This window comes from Sciurus vulgaris (assembly GCF_902686455.1).
Source record: "Sciurus vulgaris genome assembly, chromosome: 6".
NCBI classification, from domain to species: Eukaryota; Metazoa; Chordata; class Mammalia; order Rodentia; family Sciuridae; genus Sciurus; species Sciurus vulgaris.
In genome coordinates this window covers 8897648-8918030 of record NC_136466.1, presented here as the reverse complement: position 1 = coordinate 8918030, position 20383 = coordinate 8897648, and the positions used below count along the sequence as shown (strand labels likewise).

Below are 20383 nucleotides of genomic sequence, written 5' to 3'. Positions count from 1 at the left end.
GGACTGAGTTTGGACAGCTCTCGGAGTTGACGGGCCAGCTGACAAGTGGGCCTCCAAGGAGCTCCGGCATCCTGCAGAGGAGAGGCAGGCAGGCGCCAGGCGGCCACCTGGTTTCCACAGCACGGCACTGCCGGCTCTTCTGCGCACGGCAGAGGCGGACCCTGCAGCCACAGGCCAAGTCCTCAGACAGCATGGGTCCGTTCGGCGGAGACTTGAGCCAGGGCCTGGGTTCGCTACCCGCAGGCCTGCCGAGCCCGCTTCAGGCAAGACTCCAGCATGCAAACGTCCCGCCCTGGACCGTCCTTTATTTTACAGTTGGGGTGTGAGGCCAGAGACCTGCTGAGCCCCACGCCACTAGGCAGGAGGGTCGAACCACAGCTGATGCCCCCTTGGGAGGTGCCAGGGATGGGGGCCCTCCCGGATGCGACTTTTCATACCCGAGACAGGATACAGCCCTTTCTAGATGGAGGGAGGAAACCCACGGTCTCTGCAGTGTGCCGGGGCCCTGGCTTCTGTGCGGGCTGCGCACCCTGGGCAGCAGGGCACTGGCCCAGGACAACCAAGGGCGTCCTGCTTTGCAGCTTAAACACAAAGCACACACAGCCCTGAGGCCACCATGTTAGGTGGAAAGGCTGGGCAGAGAGCAGGCTGGTGGCCACCAGAGCCTGGGGCCAGGTGCTGCCGAGGGGCGTGCTGCCTCTGCAGGAGGACAGCTCTGGGGTTCGACTGCACAGCAGAGGGACCACTGCCCATCTCAAAATAGCCAGGAGGTTCTGAATGTTCTGACCGCAAAGAAATGGCCAGTGCTTAAGACAACGGACATGCTGCTCATCCCACCTGACCCAGCGCGGCCGTTCAGGTGTCACACCAGAACTGGAAAGTCACGCTGTCTCCCTAAGGACATACCTTATTTTTTGTCAATCAGAAGAGCTAGTTCAAAGCAGAAAGATCCAGAAGAACCCACTTCCTGCAGAAGGGTCTGGGAATAGTCCAGGGTGTCCAGGGGTCTGCACCCTGCATCAGAAACCGTCTTTAAAAGGCGGTGTGATCCCCACCCTCGGCGCTCCCACGCTGGCTGCCTCTGGGCTGGCAGAGCTTGCTAAGGCCTCCAGGCTGCTGCCCTGGCCTCAGGCCCGCAGTGGACAGCACAGGCCTGGGGGTGGGGAGCAGGCAAGGGGGGAGCCGTGGTGGCCAGGAGAGGGGGCGGGGCAGAGGCCTGGCTGATGGGAGCAGGGCGGCAGCGTCTGGCCTATGTAGGTCAGAGCTCCGGGCCTCTGCGTGGAACTGCGACACCCTGCAATCTGTCTGCCGCCCCGACACCCACGGCGGCCTCACCACCGGAAGTGCTGAGAAACAGGGCTCCTCTTTTAAATGGAAGCACAGGAATGTGTTGCTGCAGAGACACAACGCCCAGCGCCCTCAGGCCACTGGGAGGGCCGGGGTTGGGGGAGGGGCCAGGGTGAGGGGAGCTGGGCTCCGCGCTCCCACGAGGAGGCTGGCCTGCCGTGTGCTGTCCCGTGCTGGGGACACCACGTGCCCCTCTCATGGCTGCAGAAAGGCGGAGGCTTTGGGCGGGAGGGGAGGACAGGAGGCACCTGCCCTGGGCTGAGCAGCTGGGAGCGGGCACCTGGGGCAGACCCCAGCCCCCAAGCCTGGGATGCCCAGCCCCTGCGGCCGGGCTTCAGCTCCGCTGTCCCCACGTCAGCAGCGGGATCACCACGCTCAGGCGCGGTGGCAGGTGACCTGCTGGGATGGCTGACTGCCCAGTTTTCTCTTCTTCCAGTTTTTTTCAATTAAGTGAGTACTTGGATCAGGGCCCAGACTCCAGTGTGTGTGGTGCTCAGATCAGGCGGGGCCCTCGGGAGCCAGGGCTGCGTCCGGCCGTTTTGTCCACGTGGCGCAGAGCAGGCGGGGGGGGGGGGGGGGGGCTGAGATTCTGACCCACCTGTGCGCAGGTGTGCAGGGGGCAGTAGCCAGGAGGCGCAGGTTTGCTGTCCTAGAGACTGGCGGCTCCCCCAGGCCCAGCTCTCCTGTTGGTCGCTCCCGGGGCACGGGCAGCAGAGACCCACGCATACCCAGCTCCTGGCCAAGGGCTGGGTGGTGCTCAGGTCCCAGCAGGACCACAAGCAGCATATGGGGGCTGGGGGCCTCTGCCGCGGGCCCTGCTGGCCCTGCCCAGGGCCTCCGGCAGGACAGTGTCCTTCTCTTGCTAAGATCTCCTCTTCTCTGTGCCCATCCGGGTGCCCTCCCCCTGCGAGGGGTCTAGCTGCCAGCCCAGGTGCCCATGGCCACTTCGCTGCCCTCTCAGCACCTGTTTCCGTGGGTCCCTGGCTGCCACCCTGTCTGCTGGCGCCCTCCAGGGCAGGGCTAGGTCTGTTCTCCTCACCACCGTCCCCCCAGGCCCACGGAGAGTGCGTCTGGGGAAAGATCCTGGGGGCAGACACACAGACACGGAGACGGGCAGAAAGCTCAAACGGGAGCGGTCCAGCATCACGGGCCCAGCTCCAGGCTCTGGGCCTGGAGGGAGGACTGCTTGAAATGGCCGGATGGACAGCTCAACTGCCAAGGGACCAGAAGCAGAGCTGGCTTTGTCACAGGGGAGCGCAGGCAGGGAGCCCGACCCTGGAAGCACAGTCCCCAGTCCTGCCCAGGCCCTTCGGGCCAGTGACCGAGAAGCAGAGAAGACCCGCGGCAGCTCACGCCCCTCAGGGAGGTCTGGCCCACCCGGGAGGCAGGACCAGGGGCCTGGGAGGTGGGCATCGCTCTGGGCCCTGCCTGCGGGGGGCCCCTTAGAACCTGGCGTTGGGGGTCACGACACCCTCCCCTCATGCCGGAAGGAAAACATCAGAGCCAACTGGCTGCTGGACGCCGTTGGGGTCCAGAGGTGGAAGGGTCCAGCCTGGCTCTGCGGTGCCCGGACGAACCTGGCTCTGGGGCTCGAGGCTCGACATGTCCCTCCGGGGCTCTGGCCTCGCTGTCCTCATCTGAGCCATGGGAGAATGGCAGCAGGGCCGGCAGGGGACCGAGGGGCACAGGCCTGGCACACACGCCCACCAGGAACCCCAGGGCATGGGCAAGTTAGGAGGGTCAGGAGCGCCCCCGGGCTCAGCCCACAGGGGCTCCCCACACTCGGACACGCACCCTGGCGCTGGCTGGGAGACCCGCGCACAGACCCGCGCACAGACCCGACGCCGACTGGTGGCGAGGCCGTGGGCCCAGCGGCCAGCTCACACACCTCTCCACACATCTGGCCGCGGCGGCACGGGCGCATGCCAATGGCAAGCACAGGTGCTGGCAGCGGAGCCCAGGCAGGCTTTCTAGGAAAACCTCCAGGGCGGCACTCGGGCCTTGCTGAGGTCTTGAAGGCTGCCAGCCTCTGAAGAGCCTGGGCAGGGCGGGGAGAGACGGGAGAGACGGACGGGAGAGATGGGAGAGATGGATGGCAGAGACGGGAGAGACAAATGGGAGGAACGGGAGAGACAGACAGGAGAGACGGGAGAGACGGACGGGAGATGGATGGGAGGGATGGGAGAGATGGGAGAGACAGACAGGAGAGACAGACGGGAGAGACGGGAGAGACGGGAGAGATGGACGGGAGAGTCAGATGGGAGAGATAGGAGAGACAGCAAGCTGCGCGCCACCCCAGTGAACCAAGCAGCCGAGCTCGGCACCCACCACGCACAGGGTGCACAGGGTGGAGATGGCCAAGGGCAGCCCACGCAGGCTGCAGGCATGAGGAAGGACGAGCAGGAGCCACGGGGTTGGTCCTACTGTGCACGACACTGAGTACTTCCCTAGGGTGTGTCGTGGGAGCCGGAGACTCAGAGGGGGACTGGCTTACCCAAGGAAACACAGCACCATGTGGAGGGCAGGGAACTGGACTCGGCCTGGGCAACGTGTGAGGAAAAGCCAGGCCAGGCCTTGGTTCCCACCCAAAAGGCCCAGCCTGGTGCCCAGCACAGTGGGCACTCAACAGAGAAGGGTTCTGCAGGGTTCTCTCTCAGGCTCAGCCCTGGGCACTCTGCAGAGGGGATGAGGGCAATCCTGCCACAAGAGTGGGGAGGCCTTCTGGCTGGAGACGCATGTGCCCTGGACCTTGAGGGGTGCCAGGAGCTCTCAGCTGGGGACCAGCACCTGGTGACCACTGGCTCTATCCCCAGCACTCTGCTTCCGGGAAACCCTGCAGAATGGAGCCCATTTTCTGCCCCATGTTATTAGCAGACAAAAGTGATGTTCAGAGAGGCTAGGCCACGTGCCCAAAGTCACACAGCTGGTTAGGAAGGGTGCCAGAATAGGAACTCAGGCTTGCCTGTGTCCAGAATGGCCCTGCCTAACTGAGGGCACCCGATGAGAAGGGGTCATGTGGACCCTAGGCAATGGCACTGATGTCCTCCAAGATAGCAGAGCAGACTTTGACCCACAGTGGAAGAGCAGCTCACTCCGGTTAGAATGGGAATTAAGAAAAAGATGGAAAATAGCAAATGCTGGGCAGGCGCACAGAAAGGGGCTGTCGTGCTCGGTGGGCGGGAAATCGATCGGCACAGCACCACGGAAAGTCAGGGAGGGTCCTGGGACACCAAGGAGCAGCACTGCCACGTGACCCGGCACCAGCACCCAGTAACAGCACTGCCGTGTGACCCACCACCAGCACCCAGGAACAGCACTGCTGTGTGACCCAGCACCAGTACCCAGAACAGCACTGCAGCATGACCCAGCACCAGCACCTAGGAGCAGCACTGCAACATGACTCAGCACCAGCACCCAGGAACAGCACTGCAGCATGGCCCAGCACCAGCACCCAGGAACAGCACTGCCGTGCGACCCAGCACCAGCACCTCGGGCAGGTATCCATAACTGAATCAGCACGCTGGGTGGAGGCCTGGAGGACCACCGAGGGATGAGTGGGTGAAGGACACATGAGCGTTCACAAGGTTCCATCAGAATGGATCCCGTCACCCAGCACGGCAGGACCCGAGGAGGCTCTGCAGGTGAACTAAGTCGGCAGAGCAGGTGAGCCCACCTCTCTTGCTGCGTGTGGACACTGAGCAGCGATCTCAGGGGCAGAGTGGGACAGAGGTGACCAGAGCGGGCAGTGTGGGAGGCCGGGGAAGGTTGGCTGACAGGAGAACGAGCTTCGTGCCTGTCAGCACGGCAGGGCGACCACGGCCGATAAGAACTAGCGACTAGAGGGGATGGTGACTGTCCCCAACACTGGGCGAGGCCTAGAGCTGGAGGCAAGGGGAGCAGGCTGGATGCGGGCACAGAGGCCTCGCGGCATGCACGGTCACATGCTCACCTAAGGACCTTCACCAACCTCCACCACTCAGCAGCCATGTGACCACCCGTCCCGAGAGGCCACGGGGCGGCACCTGTGCAGCTGGTCAGTGTGGTGGGCAGCAGGCCTGTGCGCACAGGGACAGGCGGCACTGGCCACGCGGACACCCCAGATGCATTTCCAACTGGCTGCTCGGGACCCTGTGGAGCTGACCCTGACCCTGACCTTGCCCTTGACTTCCCAGCTGAGGGGGGCAAGTCCTGCCAGCCCGACTCCTGCACTGTGCAAAGAGGCCAGCTGGCGGGGTGACAGCCAGGACAGGCATGCAGCAGGTGCCAACACAGGGTGGCTGCTCTCCGCCCCCTCCTCTGCTGAGCCGTCGGTGGGTTCAAGATGTCCAAGATGACCAAGGGGCACAGAGGACTCGTCCCTCCAGCCAGGATTCGGGAGGCCTCCAAAGCCTGGTGTAGGAGGTACGGGAGCTCGGAGGCACCTCCAGGTGGCAGGGGGCCCGGGAGCGGACGCAGGTCAGGGACGGGGAAGGGACAGAGCGAGGAGCCGGGCAGCAGCTAGCAGGCTCCTTGCCATCTCCCTCCCGGGCCTTTAGCTCAGGCCTGGCCTGCAGGGCAGATGGCGGACTCCTCGCCACCCTCCGCCTGTCTGCTCACCTGGCGCAGGTGGCTCCACGGCAGGCTATGGTTTGGATGTGTCTGTCCCCAGGGCTCGTGTAGGGAGCGTGGTCTCCAGCATGACTTTGGCCTGCTGCAGGGTGACTGAGCCATCCTCGCCTCCAGGAGGGGCCTGGCCAGGTCTGCCACAGTGAGCAGTTACAGAAGGCGGTCTGGCCTCCCGGCTCCCTTCTTCACGTGGTCTTTCCCTCTCAAAGCTGCAGTGCCACCCACCAGGAGGTGACACAGCCAGGTGGACCCTCACCAGAGCAGGCGCCATGCTATTTGGATTTTTTCAGCCTCCAGAACTGTGAGCAAAACAAACCCCCTTTCTTTGTAAATGACCAGGTCTCAGGTATTTTGTTGTAGCAATGGAAAACTGATTACTCCCGAGATTATCTAGCCTGATTCCTCTCCTCAGAGTCTCTTGGTGACTCCTTTTAAAGAAAATGTGGATTTGTATTTAACGAGCACTTCTTTACTACTGACCAGGCTCTAGTGCTGGATAAAGGAGAGGGGCTGCCCATGTGGCTTCCACTCTGTGAAGACAGGCAGCCCCTTTTTCAGCAGAACTGTATGTGGTTCCTGAAGGTCGGACTCTGTGGGTACTCTGGGCCACCCCTGATGGTGCCTTGCTGGGCTCCCCATCAGGCAGAGAATCATCCCTCCACCCCAGTAAGAGCCCCAGTGGACTCGGCTGTCATGTCACACTGTCCCGTCCTCCCCAGGGAGAGCTTGGACAGTAATAAACGTGCACAGAATTCCATGTGATCCCTGACGCCCAAGGGTCAAGGTGCGGGACGCGCCCATCTTAGCAACACTATGAGGCTGCCTGCGTCACTGTTTCTAGACTGCAGGGGACGGAGAAGGGCCAGGAGTGAAGTGACCTGCCAGCCAGCAGTCCTGAGCAGTACGGGGAGACTGGGGTCTCAGCCGCCTCGTTGCCAGCCCAGGGTGATGTGCGGGGCGGCTTCCTGGACCCCTTCTCCACACACAGAGGTACTTCCGGAACTGAGATCACACTGCCGTCCATCCTCGGCACGAGGGACGGGTCCGCGTGACACCCCGATCCTAGGGTGCTCAGGCCCTGCTCTGGATGGCAGAGTGCCTGCTTCAGCCGCTTCGCGGCAACTTAAACCCAACGCTGCAGACGCCACCTCGGCGGTGGCCATCCGTGCTGCTTGAGGGGCGAGGGCAGGACCTCCACCTCGCCCAGCAGAGGAGGCGAGGGGCCGCGGGGCCAAGGGCAGCCAGGCGGCTGCTTTGGAAATATCTCTGGTCCACAGTCGGTGGTGTCCGAGCGCGCGGTCCACGGAGGCCAGCACCGCCTCGGGAATGCTCTGGAACGCCCTGTTATGGGATTCTCATGTCCCGCGGGCGATCTGCACTGGCTTTGCTCGGGCCTTCTGAACACTGTCCATTGCCACCCTGCTGACTGTCCAGACACTCCAGCCTTTGAGGCAAGCCCCTCTGTACGTTTCAAGGGGCTCCTTTCGGGACCAGCTCATTGAGAGTACGCGTCTCAACGTGGTCCACACAGCCTGTGTCGGGTCCATCAGTCCTCCCCCTGATGTTACTCTCAATGTACAGAAAAGAAACCGGCAAAGAGAGGTTAAACCACTAACTCAAGGCTGCACAGCCAGGAGCTGGCAGAGCCAGGTCAAACACATGCCACGTGGCTTCCAAAACGTCTACGCAGGGTCCTTTCCAGTTTTTGGGGAGGTGGACCTCTTTGGAAATCTGATGAAACCCACAGATCCCTCCTCAGAATGATTTAAAATGAGTGAAACACATAGGATTTCGAATTAAATGAATTAAATGGAACTACAGTTACTGAAATGTTTGAAAAACAAAACCATGACTGTATGTGCGCTTTGTTACCACAACAAAATCACAAAGTCGCGCGGTGGGTCAGAGGACGCCATGATGGCTCAAATGACCTGCGAGGTTCCAGGGAGCAACTGTGAATTTCTACAAGTGGCAAAAGTCCCAGGTGTCACTACCGCCACTGAAGGCTGCTGCCTCATTACACAGAAGGCAGGCTCGATTTCAGTTGGAGGCCTGGGAACATTCAGAGTAAGCCCCCCTCCAAGCTCAAGGGCCGCGCTGGGAAGGTTCTGCGGCCTCCTGGAGCCCCGAGGCGGCTGTCCTGTTGACGCCACCTGGACACCTTGGCAGTGGGGTGGGCAGCCCAGGCCTCTGGCCCTCCCTGTCTGCAGCCAGCTGGCCTCGCTGGGCCCCGAGGCACACTCAACAGAGGGCCACCCCCCTGAGGACAGGACTGAGCCTGGTCACCTCCACCTCTCAGGCCCCCGGCCAAAGCGCAGACAATAAACCCACATCTGCGGAACTGTCGCGAAGCCAAGGGCGGCCAGTCGCAGGCTGCTGATTCACACCCTGGCCCGGGAGGCGGAAACGGTGACGCGCCTGCTGGTCCCAGCTTCCCCGGCCCACGAGGCGGGGGCCACCGCTCAGCAGCTCTGCTGGGTGGAGCAGACCCCATTGCCGTCCTCCTGCACCTCGGGGACGCCAGGGTGTGCCGGGGGGTGGGTGGGGGGGGGGGCGGCTGGCTGGGCCCCTCTTCCGGGTCAGTGGTGGGGAGCGGGGCCAGTGTGATCCTGGGCTCCCCGCTCGGCCTCGGTTTCCACATCTGTGAAATGGGCTGCTGATGGCCCCCAAGGTGCTGCCCGGGCCCCGCCTCTGCCACCCGCGACTGGCTGCTGCCTCTGCCGTCAGTACCAGCCATGCCAGTGGTGCTGTCGATCGTGACGCCCTCCACCCTCCGAGTGTGAGGTGACCAGTCAGAATCTCTCTTCCCAGAACTGGACTCGGGGCTGAAAGGTGTGACAACAGAGGGAACAGGGTGGCCTGCCAGACTCACGGTCACTCCGAGGCCTCCAGCTGCCCGCGGTCTTCCCGAGGCCAGGTGCCGAGCTCTCCGCTGCCTCTGCCAGCCAATCTGCCCGAGGCATCCTGTTGGCTCATGACAGCAGGGTCTGTGCCTGCCACTAGCAAACCAGAGTCTGCTGACTCGTGCCCACAGAGGGGCAGCTCAGGGAGGAAGCAGGAGACCCCGGAGCACAGGAGAGACCTGGACGCAGCTGCCCGCCCCGGGAGACGGTGTCATGGGGCACGGAGGACAGAACAGGCCAGGGCTCTTTATTCCGCTGGCTTCCTGGGGCGGGGGCGCCAGCGCCTCCCTCCCTCCCTGCTCAGCTCCGCCGTGCACACGCGCCGCCCTGAGTCTGGACAGTGCTCCGTGCCTGGTCTGCACTCGGGCTGGGAGGGCCCTGGGCACCAGCTCCCGAGCCCGGGTGCCAGCCTGCAAGCATTGGACTTTGGCTAGGGCCTCCCTGAGGTGGGGCCCTGCCCCTGTCCCCTGTGGTTCTTGGTGACCAGGAGCCCCAGGTCCTCCTACCACCAAGCCTCGTCTTCTGTCCAAACTCTCCTGCTTCTTCAAACAGGCCACAAGCCAGCTCGTCCGCTCCTGCCCTCCCGTCCTTTGCCTGTAGTTCCTCTGCCCTTGTCCCTGGATAACGGCCTCCCATGCTTCGAGAGCACCTCGGGTCGCCTCCTGCTTTCCCCAGGTCTCCCCAGAAGCCAGGAGGGAGGCTGGCCCTAGGTCGCCCCTGGAGGCCTCCGTGCCCAGTGCACCCAGCCGGCCACCCGCTGAGCTTAGCAGCGCCTGGCCCAGAGGGACTTGTGTTTGTCACCCACTCTCCAGAGTGACTGCTGATACGACCGTGTGGACGTTTTCTGGTGGTGGCCGTTTCTACAAAGCTATGGCCCTGGGCAGCTCTGCGCCGAGTCTGGGATGCCTGGTGAAACCTGAATTTCAGATGCGTGACGGAGCAGCGGAGCACTGTTTAACATAAACGTGTCCCAGATATTGTGAGTTTATCTGAAATTCAAATTGTGCTGGGTGTCCTGTGTTTTCATTTGCTAAATCCGGCAGCCCTGTGCCCCGGGGTGGCTGGAGATGGGCAGAGCTCCGCCCGCCCGCCCTCCATCGCCACCACTGGAGAAGGCGGCCAGCTAGGAACCAAGGCCAGGCCTGCCGCAAGCTCGTGGCCCGGAGCCAGGGGGAGAATGGCCTGCAGCCCGGAGACCAGGCAGAGGAGCCCAGCTGTGGCCAGTGGGGACTCTGCAGGACCTGGAGGACAGAGTCCTAGGGGGACAGCCACCCTGCCCACAGTGCCCCTGCCATGGGCTCTGCACCTCGGGCCTCTCCCCCCACATGGTTCCCACGACACACCCAGGGGTCAGGGACCACAGCTCCACGTGGTTCTGGGGCCTGAGCCCAGGCAGGGGGGCTCCAGAACCAACTGACCAGCAGCACCGAACGCAAGCTCCCGAATCTTCCAACATGCCACTGCTCCCTCTGGGAGGCCTAGGGCCAGTGCCAGCAGGGCAAGAACCAGGCTGCAGCCCAGCCAAGGCAGAGCCACAGTCTTCTGAGTGGGCCTCCCATGTCCCTGGCTCCCAGCTGGGCCCTGCGGACCAAGAGGCTCCAGGAGCCCAGGGTGGGTCCCCATCACCAGGGGGTGGGAGCGCTGAGCCAACCTCCTGGACACGGGAGAAAGGAGTGTGTCACCTGCAACCAGGACGCGCTTGGCCCAGAGAAGGCCCCCAAAGGGAACCTCATCCTCTTGGAGAAGTCTCCCAAGGAAGCCCCGTCCTCCTGGGGGAGAAGTCCCCCAAGGGAGCCCCGTCCTCCTGGGGAAGAAGTCCCCCAAGGAAGCCCCGTCCTCCTGGGGAGAAGTCCCCCGAGGGAGCCCGGTCCTCCTGGGGAGAAGTCCCCCGAGGGAGCCCCGTCCTCCTGGGGGAGAAGTCCCCTGAGGGAGCCCGGTCCTCTTGGGGAGAAGGTCCCCCGAGTGAGCCTGGTCCGCTCGCTCTGGCTGCACCTCTGGTGGTGACAGGTGGGTGAGTACTGGCTCCAGGGAGGGGAATGGACACCCCCTAACTTGCAGGGCCTCTCTGGTGCCACTGTGACCTTGGGGTGCATTGGGGCCAGGCCGCAGGCAGGACGGCCGGCGGGCCAGGTGCACCGTAGGAGCAGACGGCCAGCTGGGTCACTTTCTGCTTCTTCAGCTGGGACAGGAAAGCCACATCCTGAGACCTCTCTCTGCGTGGGGCTGGGAGAGCGGAGGGGCCGGCCTGGGAGGACAGGATGTGGGGCTCGGGCGCCTGGCACAGCTTCTTTCCCAAACGAGCATTCCTGTTTTCTTCTTTTTTACTAAAAACAGGACCGTGTTCACTGCAGACATTTGGAAAACAGAAAAAAGAGCAGACAAGCAAAAAAAAAAAAAAAAGCAACATACATTTTGTCAGCTCTATTCCTGGGCACTTGGGGACGCTCGTCCACCCTCCCTCGGCCACCAGGTGGGACTGGCCGCTCGCTGCTCTCCACCAGCTGCTGTCTGTGCTGCTCCAGAGACAGAGGAAGGGCCTTGGCCACCCTGGTGGCACCCTGGCATGTGAGGACAGCCACGTTACTCTCCTGGCTCTGTCCCTACCGCAGGTGACAGGGGCCAGTGCTCCTGAGACAGCAGCTGTCATCGAGCCCTGACCAGGACCAGCCCCGCCCCTCACCCGAGCCCGATGGCACCGGAGCTACCGCCATCCCCATCTTACAGATGAGGAGGCCGAGGCGCGGAGAGGGCACGTGCTGGGAGGCGGCACAGTGGGGCGTGACCGGAGCTGCCTGGTGCCGGGACCGCAGGTCTGCACGCGGGAGACGAGCGACACTCTGAGGACGCGGCAGTTCCACAACTCTGGCCCCGGGACGCCTGCGGGAAGCGGCGTGCAGGGGAGGCCACGCGCGGGCAGCGGGGCAGGGGCCTGCGGGGATCAGGACCACAGCGCACAGCTGCCAGGCCTGCAGGCCTCCTGGAAGGACGGCGTCAGGGACAATTAGGCCCTGTGCCCGCCCCTCCTGAGGCACACCTGGCCTTGGTGACAGGCAGCGGTCACTAGTCATCCCATCGGGGTCCACGGGCACTGCCTCTGCAGCGAGGGTCAGTGCCGAGCAGGACCTGGCTTCATCTGGCTCACGGGTCTGTCCAGCTGCAGCATGGTGCCCAGCCCGGACCACACAGGAGCCCAGAATGGCCTTGGCATGCCCTGGGGGCAGCAGGCAGGAGGGACGTGGGGACTCAGGCCTCGGCCGTGTCTCTGACAGTGTCCATGGCCATCATCGCCACCTGCCTCCCCCGGGCGCCACCAGGCTCAGCCCGATGACCACCCTGCCCTGTGCAGGCATGAGCCGCCACCCACGCACAGACACTCGGGCGTGTTGGAGGGCAAGCAGGCCTTTCCAGGAACGGGCTACCCGCTGGCACCCACCCCGAGCAGGGACGGGGCACAGACGCGCGTGGGCACCCTGGAGCCCTTGACCAGACGCAGCGGAGGGGGAACTGGCTGCGCCTGCTTTACAGACCTGGACGCCCAGGTCGGGGCCGAGTCACGGCCAGCAGAACTCCCTGGACACGCAGCCTCTAACACGGAGTCCTTCCCGTGTCTGCTGCCCACTGGGGGTTTCCACGTGGGTGTCCACGGCAGGGCCCGGAGGGAGGCGGCCAGAAAACACACACAGGGAATCTGGGCAACAGACCCACGGCTGGTTCCAGACCACAGGGCCAACCTGCCAGGGGCCCTCCATGCGGTGGGGACGGGGCACAGGAAGGCGGATCTGCCCTGACCCCGTGCACCGCCCGGCCCGGTGCCTGCAGCCTCCCCGAGTCTGGTAGACCAAGGAGGGGCTTCACAGGCCAGGCTCACCCAGCACTCCAGGATCACCTTCACCCCGAGCTTCCCGGGGCGCAAAGATGACCTAGGCTGGGGGTGATGTCCAATTCCTCTCTCCTGGCTGGATGAACTGGGGGATCAGGGGAGGGCCCGGGATGGCTCCAACACCTTACGTAAGGGAAAACTGGGGCCCAGGAGCCTAAGTGAGCCACTCAAGGTCACCTGGCTGGGTGGTGGGATCACAAGGCTGCTCTGTCTCCCCCAACACAAAGGCATCTAGCTCAGTTTCTGGGCAGCCATTCCTTGCTGTGTGACCTCAGGCATATGCCTCGACCTCTCTGAGCCTCCAGCTCCTCAAGGGGAAACCAAGAACACTAATATAACTACCTGAAAGATTAGTATCCTTAAATGGAACCTTCAAGTCTAGAGAAGACAAATAAGAAAACACGCTGGAACAGAGGAGGGTGACAACAGGCAAGTGACAGAAGAGGACCCTGACGTGTCCCATGCAGGTGTGAAGCCTGAGCAGATGGGGGCAGACAGTTCAGAGGGTCAAGGAGGGTGAGGAATGAAGGTGCCAGGGCAGGGCTCCCGGAATGCCCACGGTCGAGAACGCACACAGCCCAGGCCCCAGGCCCCGGTACCGCACAAGGAAGCCTCAGGCTGGCTGCCGGGGCACCCGAGCCCAGGAGAGGCCACCACCGAAGCCATTGCCTGGCAGCGGCCAAGGAGCGCGGCGTCAACAGGATGGCCAAGGCCAGACGCTCCCTCCCGCACAGGGTAAAACGGTCAGGACAACATGAGCCGGCAGCACGTGGAAGGCAGTCACTGCGCAGTGCCCGGAGCGCAGGAGGACGTGAGGCATCCTGGGGAGGCCGGGACGGGAAGGTCCGAAACCGACTGCGGGGATGGCTGGTGGGCTCTGGAAACTCACGCGAAGGACCAGACCTCACTGAAGCGACTGAGGTCTTGACCTCATTGTTGACCTGAGGTGTTGACCTCTACACGTGGGTATTTTGGGGCACGGAGGATTGAGCCTTGGGGCGCTTCACCACGGAGCCACGTCCCCAGCCCTCTACAGTTTTAGTTTGAGACAGGGTCTCGCTGAGTTGCCTGGGGCCTCGCTAGGTTGCTGCCACTGGCCTGCAAATCCCGCCCTCCTGCCTCGGCCTCCCCGGCGGCTGGGATTACATGCCCAGCTCTTTTTGGTCTGCATTTTTCGAGTGTGTGGCCGAGGCAGACATCGAACGCAGCACGCCAGTTCTCTCACAGAGGTTCTGCCCCGTGGCTGGGAAGGCACCAGGGCCTGGCGCCCACACCGGTTTCTTGTTCTTTTTTTCTTTTAAGAAGTTGCCCAGGCTGGTCTTGAACTTTCAATCCTCCTGCCTCAGCCTCCTGAGCAGCCGGGATCACAGATGTGCACCATCACGTCCAGTTTAGTGGTTATTCTTAAAAATCTAAAACAGCTCTGCAGCAGCCGTGGAGAGCGTGGACTCCCGTCTCTGTGCCATCTGTGGTCGGAGCACTGGACTCACCGCAGGCGCCTGAAGGCCCGTGGTGACTGTGGGCACAGAGGCCACCTGGTCGGTGCCTGGGCACAGCGGTGGGTGCAGCGTGGCTCCAGGAGGAGGACCTGTCGGCCCCCGAGACCCCGAAGGCTCCCCAGCAGAGCAGGCGCCTCTCCAGGGCCCGCAGGCCAGACTCTGCTGAACCGAGGGCCGCCGGGTACCCTCTCCAGTGCAGGAGGTGGTGCCCCTACCTGAGCCCGGCCGGAGAGCGCCATCGGGGGTCTCCAGAGGATGGCGCGCTCAGGTGCCCCCTTCCCGTTCACTCCCAAGCCCGGGGCCGGGGCAGGCGCAGCTCCAGGGAGGCCTCTTCACACAGTTCTGCCACCACTGCCAGCCCAGGCGCCGGGGTCCAGAGCCCTGCCAGCTCTCGCCCTGCACCTTCCACCCCGGGAAGATGCAGGCGAAGCGGGCTGGCCGGGGCCGGAGCCAAAGCCATCCTGGTGTGGAGAAGGTGACCCTCGGGTGGGACAGGTGGCCCAGCCCCGATGGGCAGTCCTGCATTCCAGGCCTGCCCTCTCCTGACATCTGCAGCACCATGGCCTGTCCCTCCAGGGGCCGGGTGGTGACCGACTCTCTGAAACCGCTCTGCATATTCTAGTGCTGACTGGGGGGCTGTGTGAGATGCTCTCTGCTGAGGTCAGAGGTCAGTGGGGGGGTTCCTGCGTCGGAGGCTGCACCACCAGCACGTGGTAGCTGGTGGAATGGAAGAGGCGCAGCCCAGTGAGTGGTATAAGGTCAGGGCTGCTGTTGAACGCCCTACCATGGGACAGTCCCACAACAAAGCTGGATCTGGACCAGAAGGTCAGCAGTGCTGAGGTTGAGAAACTTGGTCGAAGAGTAATCTAGCAGTATTTTCAATTTGCAGATCATGAAAGCCAGGGCTCAGAGAGGCAAACCAACCAGTGCAAGGTCACACAGCAGGAAGTGGTGGAGACCAGGACTGCCCAGCTCCCTGGCTCATGCTCTCTTCACAGTGGTTTCCTAAAGGGGACATTAAACGGAGTCCAAGTCCAGGCCTTTAAATAACTGTCCCCTTGCTATTCCTTCCTGGGTGTAGGTGGGGACAAACTTTGGGAAAAGGAGTGGTAGTGGTCTGGTTCCTGCAGGTTTGAACCCCTTCCTATCATGGCACCAAGCTTTCTGTCCCTGCAGACAACTCAGCTTCAGTTGAGCCACATTGCCCCTTCAGGCAGGCTAGAAGGGAGACGTCCCCTTGAATCACAAGAGTGACTAAACACACACACAGAAAAACAAGTCCCTGGTGGAATCCCCACCCCCATGTGACTTCGGCATGCTCCCAATCAGAGTGACGTGGCCACCATGCGGCAGGCAGGCTGCAGGGACCTAAGGAGCTCCACTGCTGCCAGTCACAGGGTGGCCACAGTGGAAGAGAGCACCAGCATCCCCATCTCACAGATGAGGAGACCAAGGGGCAGAGAGGCCACACAGCTGGCAAGCTGGGAGACCAAGATCTGAGACAACAAACGGGAACACAGACTTGCTTCAGGGGGACCCTGAAGAGTGGCTGAGAGCTTAGCAAGATGCCCCCAAAGTTGCAAAACCTTCAAACCTGTAGCACAGAGGCATCTGCTGGAGCAGAGAACCACAAACTTATGGTTTGTCATAAATGATATGGCAGATTTCCCAGTTTTTGAGAGGACTTTGCCCAGGGAAAGTGTAGGGACCTGGGATCTAGTGTGGTCTGGAAGGGCAACAATTTGGGGGCCCAACAGACCTGGACTGTCCTACTTGCTCTGCTCCTGACTGTGACCTCAGGCATAGAACCTCAACTTTCTGAGCCCTGGTTTCCTCATCTGTCAAAGGGGCACAATAACAGTCCTCTGATACACTTGAAGGGAGAGGACAGGAGGGAGACATGGATGCCACTGCCCAGTCTCAGCAGCTCACAGACCCGGGGGGAGGCAGCAGGAAGAATTCCAGACTTCCTCCTGTTGCCATGTTGGTGAAAACTGTCTTCATACCAAAAAGGCAACTCAGTTAACACACTTAACAGGCTCCAACAAGAAACCAAGATTTGGCAGCACTTGAAGCAGTTAAAAAAAAAAAAAAAAAGGTTGGGCGGGGGGAGACCATTTAGCTCAGCTGGGATCGAGGGAAACTTCACTCTATTTAAAGATGCCACAGGTCCAGGAAATAGCTTCCCACCAGGCTGAGGGCTGAATAACTGGCTGCCTGGCCAATAACAATACAGACTCGCAGCACGCCCTTCTCCTAGACTGCACAGTGGATTCCCCACTATCTCCAGATTTTACAGGCTATTCATGGAAGGCATGTCGCTCTGCTGTGTAAGGATGAGTCTCTTTGAAAACTGGATGCAGACAGGGCTTCCAGGGAGGCCCAGTCGACCCTCCACAGCCAACGCCCTTTCCAGTCATTGTTCTCACTTCTCCACAGGATTCTTTCCCTCCCTCCAGCTCTCTCCCCCTTCCTGGCTAACTTCTCTGCTGCCCCTTGTCGTCCCCAGAGACACCACAGCCCCTTCCTCCTGGAAAGAGGCCCTCCCCAAGACCTCTGGACCTATCACCTCTGTACCCAGAAGCTCAGAGGTGGTCCCAGGGCCTCCTGGACCCAGACATGGTCCCTTTCCACCTGCAGGTCTCCGGGAGCCCCAAGTTCACCTTCCAGGAGGGAAGGGCTGAAGGCAGCTCTGTGTTTTAGAACCCGCAGCCTCTGAGCCTCACCCTTCCCATCTGCAAAACGACACTACTGACCCATTTTTTCAAGTCCTCGCCAGCTCCGAACAAGACTCGTTTTACAGAGGGAGATTCCCAGAGAAAACTTTCCTACAGTTTTACACGGAAGTTATGGGGGGGGGGGGGGCACTCCAATGATCCATTCCCAGAGATCTAGGTCGCTCAGGCTGGCTCTCCCAAAAGGACCGGGCCAAACTCGGCGGTGCCGGAGGGGCTACCTGTTGGCCGGGCACTGCGGGTCAGGTACCCCTGGACAATGAGGGGTGACCTGAGAGCGGGCGCTTCCCGTGTCCCTTCTGTCCCCTACACCGGCTGGGGCCGGACCTTTCCAGGGATGGGCAGCTCCGGAGCTGCGGGGGCTGCGGGAGACGGAAAGGGGAAGGGGAGCGGCAGAGGCGGGCAGGGGCCCGGCGGGAGGAGGCGGAGGAGGGGACGGGGCGCGGAGGCGAGGGGGAGGGGAGCGGGGCGGCGGGCGGCGCGGGGCCGGGGCTCGGCTGGCCCGGGCGCCGCGGGCTCGAGGGGGCGTGGGGGCCGCGCCGCACTCACATAATGCTTGTTGGGCACCCGCCGCTTCTGCACGTCCAGCACCTTCACCTCCACGATGCTGCGCCGCGGCGGCATGGCGGCTCCTCCGCGGGGCCGGGCGCGGGCTGCGGGGCCGGAGGGAGCCGGGAGCCGGGAGCCGGGAGCCGGGAGCCGAAGCCGGAGCCGCGAGCGGGGACGAGCGCGATCCGGAGCCCGCGCCGAGCACGAGCCGCCGCCGCCCTTCGCTCCGCGCGATCTCCGGCCGTCCCGCTGCCCGGCCCCGCCCCCTCCAGGCCCCGCCCCGTACGGCCCCGCCCAGGGCCCGCCCCTTAAAGGGCCCGCGCCGCCCCGGAGCGCGGCCCCGCCGGCCACGTCCGGCCCCCGCCCGGCCTTTGTCCCGGCGCGCAGCCGTCGCGCCCCGGGAGGGGTGGGCTGGCGTCCGCCGTCCGTTCTTGGAGTGACGTGGGTCGCGTTCCCGCGCTCGCACGCCCCGGGAGCCGCGGGGCAGGGCCGGCCGGGAGAGCCCGACTCCAGGGTTCCCATTCCAGCTCTGCCTCTTCTCCCGTCGCTTTGTCTCTCTGGGATACGTTTCTTCACCCATAAAATGGGCCCAGCATTACTGTCTACCAACCGGGGCTGTCCTCGAATGCCCGCGAAGCCATTGGCAGTGTCCAGCCACTGTATACACGTTGGTAACTACAAGCCCACCCCAAGCCCTGGGGATTCAGGGAGGAGCAAGAAGCTCCTGACCAGGTCTTCCAGGTTTAGTCGGGGAAGTAGGGAGAGAGGAAGAGAAAAACTGAAACAAACTCACTCCAGGGTCATCCCGGATGAGAGCAGCACAGAAGGGCAAATGGGTGGTGCACACAAGCCAGCGGCCAGGTGGTGCTTAACAGGGCCCTGAGTCCCCACTGCGGAGTCCTGGCTCCCACCAGGGGCTGCACACCCGTGCTCTTGAGAAAACTGCTCAGGATCCTCAGGACCACTGGTGTGTGTGGCGGGGTGCTGGTAATTGATCTGATTTTTCAGGGGGTGCAACTGGCAGCAGTGGCCAGAGTCCGGCGCTGGCAGGCAGAGCCCATGGTGCTGCTGCCCAGTGGGCTGCCACCCGCCCTGGCGCTCACTTTCCAGGGGTATTGTACTGGCAGAGTGGGTGAAGGATGAATGAAGGACCTGGCCAGTGCCCTGGTCCTTAGCAGGGGCTCTCTCCAGCAAAACTCGCAGCTCTCCCTCTGCTTGGAAGAGCCCAGGGCTCCATCCCCAGCACCTTCAAAATCAGCCATTGAAAGAGGGCAGGGACTCGTGGCAGCAGGAGCGGGTGCTCCTCAGCCACCCTGGTCAGGTCAAGTGGACTGTGTGGTGCTGATTCATTTGGAGCCACGCTGCCATTTACTCCTGGGACTTCCTTCTCAGCTTTTGCCAATCTGCTCTGGCCGCAGAGGCCTGAATGCATCTCCTAGCAGGCTCCCTGTCCTCTGGCTTCTGTTGGACTTGGCTAGTGGGAGGCCCTGAGGTGGGGAGAGAGATCTGGGTACCCACTTCCTCCTCCCCTGGTTCCCTTCCTGCAGGATTGTCCTTACCTAAGGCGACCTTCTCTACATGGACTCTCGCAGGGTTCCTGTAACCACTGTGGCACCGGGGGTGGTCACAGTCTTGCCGTTGCCAGCCACAGTACAGCACTGTCCTTTTGATTCCCTTGGCCCCGTCCACCTCTTTGTAAGTGGACTCTTTGCACACTGTCCTCACTGGCCCAGTTTGAGGGCAGCATCTGCAACCAGGACCCTCGCTGAAGTTGTAATTCCAGTGAGGCCCATTCTTTGCCAAGTCAAAGAGTCCTGCGGCCTCACTGGACCGTCCAGTGTGGTGAAGGTCTGGTTTTTCTGTCATCTTTACCGCCTCCTCTGTGTGATTCTCGCCTTCCTTCCTAATAAGGCAGAAGCCCAGAGTGCAGAGCTAGAGGAAATCTGTGAACCAGATAGCTTCCGGATTTCCCAGGGAGGCAGACCTGCCCCAGGCCCACCCTGAGGGCAGAGCTGGGCTCGGGCCTCCTCCGGGCGTGTCCACTTCTGCAGTGGCAGGGGCAAGCCTGGCCCGGGGAGACCAGGCTGTCTCTCCACCTGCTGCACCTGCATCTTCCCACATGGTTGGTGTTTTTTAAGGCCATTGCAGTAAAATATCCATAACACAAATCTTTAGCATTTCAACCATTGAAGTCTGCAGTGAGGTGGTCTGAACCCATTCACCTCGTGGTACGGCGCTCACCAATGTCTACCTCATTTCCTTCTCCTAAACTGAAACTGTCTGGATCCATTAAATAATGATCCCAACTCCCCTCCCCCAGCCCCTGGCAAAGACCCTGCCATTTCGGGCCTCCACGACTTTGACTACTCCAGGCGCCCAAATAAGGGGAACCAGGGGGCATCTGTCCTTCCGTGCTGCTTGATTTGCTTCATGTAACGTCCTCGTGGTTCACCCACGTTGTAGCAGGTGACAGAACTCTCTTCATCTTCATGGTTGAGTAATATTCCATTGTCTTTACATATTCACAGCAGATGGTCACTGAGTGGCTTCCACCTTTTGAGTGGTAGGAAGATGCTGCTGTGAACACTGGCGTAGGCGTCCGCTCCAGACCTTGCTTTCAATTCTTTGGGGTACCTAGCCAGGTGAGGTATTCCGTGTCCCATAAATCTATGCCTAATTGTTTGGAGGTGCTGCTGGGCTGTCTGCCCCCGAGGCACCATTTTTCACTGCCCTCAAGGACGCACGGTGCTCCGCTCTTCTATGCCCTCACCGATGCTTGTGATGTTCTGATCCTTTGGTTTTGAAGCAGCCATGCCAATGGGCGCAGAGAGCGATTTCTCTGGTTCCGATTTGCATTTCCTGGTA

General features: G+C 62.2%; 1 protein-coding gene across 1 annotated transcript in view; it reads right to left on the bottom strand.

Moving 5' to 3' along the window:
- Positions 1–17756, bottom strand: part of SH3PXD2B (SH3 and PX domains 2B) — an 82457-nt gene extending 64701 nt beyond the window's left edge. Inside the window, exon 1 of the mRNA XM_079145399.1 lies at positions 17519–17756. Within this exon, the coding sequence (XP_079001525.1) occupies positions 17519–17593 (75 nt within the window). The 5' untranslated portion in view covers positions 17594–17756. The remainder of the gene's footprint in view (positions 1–17518) is intronic.
- Positions 17757–20383: the final 2627 nt, after the last annotated feature.